At 37.2% G+C, this 6,216-nt stretch overlaps 1 protein-coding gene across 6 annotated transcripts in view; it reads left to right on the top strand.

Moving 5' to 3' along the window:
• Positions 1-6,216, top strand: part of Stau2 (staufen double-stranded RNA binding protein 2) — a 292,336-nt gene that overhangs the window by 120,481 nt on the left and 165,639 nt on the right. For all 6 annotated transcript variants that reach the window (XM_029474163.1, XM_021172712.2, XM_021171933.2 and 3 more), the window contains 3 exons: positions 1,437-1,596; positions 3,030-3,137; positions 5,633-5,845. In XM_029474163.1, coding sequence (XP_029330023.1) covers positions 1,437-1,596; positions 3,030-3,137; positions 5,633-5,845 — 481 coding nt within the window. The remainder of the gene's footprint in view (positions 1-1,436; positions 1,597-3,029; positions 3,138-5,632; positions 5,846-6,216) is intronic.

The raw sequence follows: 6,216 nt of genomic DNA, 5'->3' as shown, positions 1-6,216 counted from the left end.
AAAAATATTAAAAATCAAAAAAAAATAAAGGTTCCATGAATATAAAAAGCTGAAAAAAAAAAAAAGAGTTAACTTAAATACTGCTCAGCACCACATCAGAAATATTCATCACACTGAAGTGAAAAGCCAGAATATAAGGATAAGTAGAACAGAGAATTCTAATTTCCTGTTGTTGAGGATATAAGTCAATCCATTCATTATAGAAAATGGCATAGAAATTCCTCAAAAACAGCAATGTCAAAACCAACCAAAAAATAGAACTACCACATGATCCAGCAGGCTCCCCAGTGGAACTGATTTTGAAGAGACATATACAGTCACATGCTTATGGCTATATTCATGATCACCATGATTTGAAATCAACCTAGGTATCCACTAATGGACAAGGAGTTTAAAAAATATGAATAACAACGGAATAATACTCAATCATAAAAAAGGATGAAATAGTTCCATATGCAGCAACAGGGATGGAGCTGGGAGACTATGTTCGTGAAGTGAATTAAGCACAGAAAGAAAAGTACTACATCTTCTTACATACACTTGGAAGCTAATTATTTGATCTTAAGGAGTGTAGAGAGTGGAATAGTAGTTACCAAATTCTGAAGAGGGTATTGGGGAAGAGAAAGTGGGAAGAAGATAGTTCATGGGTTGGGTTCAGTTGGGTTGACAGAATGATATACATATTCTGTGCACTATAGCAGAATAACTGTGGGTAACAAAAGCTAAGTCAGTCTTTCAAACAGGGAAGAATGTTGTGAATGTTCCCAGCACAAAGAAATCGTCCATTTTTGAGCTATGTTCATGTGTACCTGAGGTGTACTTCTAAGGTAGCACACATGCCGGTCCCACTACCATGATCATTGTGTGTTATGAAGTGTCATTGCCTTCTGTAATATGTACAGCTGTTGTGGCCAGCTTAAAAGATATAATTCTTAATAACTAGCATGGATTCTTTAGTTTTTGTTCAGTCAATGTGATGCTGTTATTACTTTGTATCCTACTAAGCTATCTCTCTGCCTCTGTAACTCTAGTACAGCCATTATTCATGACAAGCCCAGGAATGTGCATGCCGTCACCTAATCATCAGGCTTCTGCAATGGTGCCCTCTTCTCAGTAGCAAACTATTCCGTTTTCATCTATCAAAACCGACTAAAACTTCATTAGAAAAGCTTCTATAGTTAGAGAATTTTTACAGTATTAATTTTTGTTTGATATTACATTTTTTCATAGAAGTCATTGTACACTATTATGTATAGATATATCAGCTCATATTTTACCTTAGTAATATATCCATGAAGTTAAAATTGTATTAGGGTTGGTAAGAGAATATGTAGTATATCACAGTTGCTACCATCTTAAGTGAAATAATCTTCTGGTTATAAGTAGTTATAGACTGCTTCTGAGCTACCACTAATGTTTGTGCTCTCTTTCTATAGGTATCATTGCCCAATGCCCAAGATCTTTTATGTTCAGTTAACTGTAGGAAATAATGAATTCTTTGGTGAAGGGAAGACTCGACAAGCTGCCAGACACAATGCTGCAATGAAAGCGCTTCAAGCCCTACAGAATGAGCCAATTCCAGAAAAGTCTCCCCAGGTGTGGCCCTGATGAGTGTGGCATTCTCTCTCCTGTGCTATCTCAGGGAGGGTTCTGAGCAGACAATAAAGTAATCTTGTAAGAAAAAAAATAATGTGATCAGCTAAAGAAGGGTCATGGCAGTTGGTTCTCAGGTGCCTGTTAGTATACTGGACTCATACATTCCTTCTGGGAAGGACCTGGTTCACGTGTGGAGGTTACTTGTGGGTAACATGGGATTTAGGAATTTGTGTATAAAGATGAATGGTAACATTCATTTACTTGCATTTAATGCACCTTGTATTGGACATAGATTACATTGTGTTAACTTGAGATCAAGGAATGTAGGTAAGCACCACAGTGTATTTCAGCAGTGCAGAGTTGAACCTAGAGCCTCATGCTTTAAAGGTAAGTACTCTCCCGAGTGAGCCACATCCCCAGCCAGAGGTCAAGGAATGCAAAGAAGAGGAGATTGTCTGAGAATTTGGTGTCCTACTCTAGTTTGCAAATTAGAATGCTGAGGCTATTCTTGGGTGATCTTACTCATTTCTTTGTTTTTGTTTCTAAGATTTATTTATTTTATGTATGTGAGTACACTTTTGCTCTCTTCAGACACAGCAGAAGAGGGCATCAGATCCCATCACAGATGGTTGTGAGCCACCAGTTGTTGCTAGGAATTGAACTCAGGACTTCTGAAAAAGCAGTCAGTNCTCTTAACTGCTGAGCCATCCCTCCAGCCCCCGATTTTACCCATTCTTAAGATTTCATCTACTTTCTCCACTGAACTTCAATAATATCTATAGTCCAGGCATTTCAGTGTCTTAATCTTTTCTGCTTAAGTTATTTAAACCTTACAGTTTGGCCTCCTAGATTATCTGTTCTCCAAACTAGGTAGTCTTCTTCGTTTGAAATTTGCTATAATGGTAGACAAACGTTTTTCTGCTGGACATGTTCATTGGAACTATTAACTACTTCTAGTTAGCCCTACGCTTCTTGGTGGTGAGAATTGCCCTTTATTTTCCTATCTCACACACGCTCTGTTCAGCCCTCCAGAAGTATGTACTAAAGACATGAATACGACCAGACACAGTTCTGATTTCTTATTTTGCGTCCTGTACTACCGTTATGTTAGCCCATGGGGCATGTCAGAATCACAATTGCAGAGGGAGGCAGGCACACAGCTGTAGTAAAAGTATTAGGTCTAAAGAATGTATGGTTGAGTAGATCTTCAAACTCAGCATTTGTTGCTTCTATTTCAAACAAAACAAAATCCAAAAGCCTAGCAGTGTAGCCCTTGACCTTGAGAGTTCAGGAGAATCCACTGTCCATGCCCACATCTGCTATTTCAAACTGTGTAGCTAGGTCCCACTGGTTTCGGAACAATGTGAGTGTTGTTGAGGTGTCTGGCTCCAATGCTACCCTACTGTTTCTTTTTGCTTTTTGTTTTTACTTAGAATGGTGAATCAGGAAAAGAAATGGATGATGATAAAGATGCAAATAAATCTGAAATAAGCTTAGTGTTTGAAATTGCACTGAAGAGAAATATGCCTGTCAGTTTTGAGGTAAGTGTTCATGTGCTTTTCTTTGGTTATTTAAACAAGTTAAACGGTATACTAGATTCTTGCAGCAGTGCACATGCTCCTTGTATTGAGATCCATTGCCGTGAAATGATTTGTACCTCAGTGAAATGGAAGTTACTGTAATGTTATGAGTATTGTGGGTCTCCTTTTCTGTTTTGTACTAGCCCACCTTTTTACATGACTTTTCAGTCTTGACTGTAAGATATGTTTTCTAATTATCATTTCTGTTCATCTATAGGGTTCGACATTTTATTTAATCATCATTAATTTGATCCTATTTAATTCAACTTATGAGTCAAGCTAGTGTTTTGTGATATTATGCTAACATTCAATTTCTTTTAATTATATGAAGGTCAGAACATGTTTGACTTGTTTTGGGGGAGATTGTGGGAGTTGTACCTGGGAGTTTGCCACCTGCTAAATACAAACTCTAGGACTGAGCTACCCTACTCCGCAGAATATGCTTTAACATTAACTGACAAGTCACTAAAAAGGAGTGAGATATCTTTCTACAACTAAATATGCACAAATTTAATATTTATAGAATTGTATGAAGCTTTTTAAAAGAAAAAACCTTAAAAATAATTTTAGATGCCTTCCATAGTAAGAGGTCACCAACTTCAAAAGTCATACGCAGAAAGTGGGAAGAAGGAGAAAACAAGGTCAGGACTATGGGAGACTCTCCTGAGTTTCCACAGCATTTACACAGTGGGACCTCCTGCATTGTACTCATCTTTCTCATCTCATTGTACTTTCTTCTTGAACACGGCTCTGACAAGTCAGATTACCTCCTTCTTGTCCTATATCAGCTTGAAAGTAGCCCACAAGGAAGGCAGGGAGAGAAGTACGTGACAGCAGACTAAGTCCAACAAGAAGTTGCTGGGGAACCTCGTGAAGCCTCGCACGCCCTTGATGCTCAGAGTGTGTAGTAGAACTCACAGAAGTCCTTTGCATATCCGTGTGTTATGTTAAAGTATTTGATGCTCATACTGATGACCTAGCATGAGCTCAGAAAAGCTAGACATGCAGTTTCCCTGTTGGTTCACTAAATCCCATTTTGTGTGTTCACAAACAGTAGATCGTTCTATTCCTATTGGGAGGAGGGTGCCAAACTCAGACATGAACTAGGGGCCTTTCTCTTATAAAACCTTATTTTTGAGGGAAAGATCTCACATTGAACTCAGAGCTTGACTAGGCTGGCTGGACAATGAATGTCACAGGTTGGCTTGACTCCACCTCACCCAGTGTTAATTTTGCAAATATGTGCAGAGTGCTTGGTTCTTACATGGATGATAGACATGTGAACTCAGGTCCTCATTGCTTGTACAGTGAGTGGTACCTCACTGCACTGCTACAACATCTCCCTAGCCCAGGAAATTACTTTTGTAACTGATAGTCTTATGCATCAGAGTATGAAAATGAACAGTTGGTGTTTAAATTGGTGAACTTAAGTTAACTGGAAAGTATGCTTAAACTAACTCCTGATTCCATCGATGTTGAGTTATTGAGATACTGTATTTTTTTTAAATTCCTTTTCCTAATTGCACTCCAATGGTAGAAGATAAAAATTCCAATATAATATTAAGTGGTACACCAAATACTGTGTGTCCCTTAGATCAGAATTTAAAAGGAAACTTGCATTTTGAGGATTCAGGACTTGGCATCTATCTTTCCTCTATACACTAATATAATTTAAATGTAAGAACACATTAAATAGTTAGGAATATTCCTGGTTGAAGGTTCCATAATTCCTGACACTGAAAACCTGCACGTTTTTATAGCATACCATCTAGATCACATCACCAGAATCCCCAAGAGTTTGAATCCCGTTATGAAGACAGCCTTTCAGGTCGCTAACAAGAGGTTAATTCTCATCTTTTTCCTATTTTTAAAAATATGCCACAAGAGGATGGTACATAACTCAGATGTGTTTGAAATATTAAAACATGTAAACAGAGATAAAAGTACTACACAGTTTCTCTGTTCCATTATGATTGTATAGAATCCTAATCATATATGGGGTCCTATATGTAGTAATCATATAAGATAGACCATTATATGAAAGACTTTATCTTTGAAATGATAAAATATCATCTCTTTGGCTTCTGGTGTCTCACCCTGGTAGGGGACAGCATTAGATGTATATGTAGTAATGTTATTTTTACTCTAGATGGCTTATCTAGTATGGGATCATAGCCAATTTGGCATGTTCTGTGCTCTTAGCTTTGTGTTCTGTAAGACATGGGAGACCATGACTGACTGTAAATTACATGTTAGGATTTCTTTTACCTTTGGTTAATTTAGAATTAGAAATGTTCTACATTAACATTACTGATACCATACTTTCAAAATAGCTGTCTTAAAGAGATACTATAATTTTGGCATAGTTCTTCAGATTAGTTGGAAAGGCTTTCAAGATTCATGCTGCTAAACACAAATGCTGCCATGTTAATTAATATTTTGCTTGCATTTAATAGGTTATTAAAGAAAGTGGACCACCACATATGAAGAGTTTTGTAACTCGGGTGTCAGTGGGAGAATTTTCTGCAGAAGGAGAGGGAAATAGCAAGAAACTCTCCAAGAAGCGTGCCGCAACCACTGTCTTACAGGAGCTTAAAAAACTCCCACCTCTTCCTGTGGTAGAGAAGCCAAAACTATTTTTTAAAAAACGCCCTAAAACAATAGTAAAGGTAAGCATATACTTGTGACTCTCCATTTATTTTACTTAATTACTGTATTGATGGACCACAACATGGTATGTTTGGTCAATATAAATCACATATGTGATTGTTTTCCTGTAAGATCATATTAGAACAGAAAAATTGTATAACATTTTAATATCCTTGTTTACATTTGCATATATTTATATAATTTAAATATTGCAAATACCACTGAGTTAGATTTGTCTTGGGTTTCTAGTGAGTAACATGCTGCACTTTGTAGCCTAGGAACAGTTGTTATACCAACTGTATCTTATATCTTGGGTATCCTAAGTTTTGGGCTAATATCCACTTATCAGTGAGTACATATTGTGTGAGTTCCTTTGTGATTGGGTTACCTC

The sequence above is a fragment of the Mus caroli genome, chromosome 1 (assembly GCF_900094665.2).
Source record: "Mus caroli chromosome 1, CAROLI_EIJ_v1.1, whole genome shotgun sequence".
NCBI lineage: Eukaryota > Metazoa > Chordata > Mammalia > Rodentia > Muridae > Mus > Mus caroli.
This window is presented reverse-complemented; position numbering and strand designations above follow the sequence as displayed.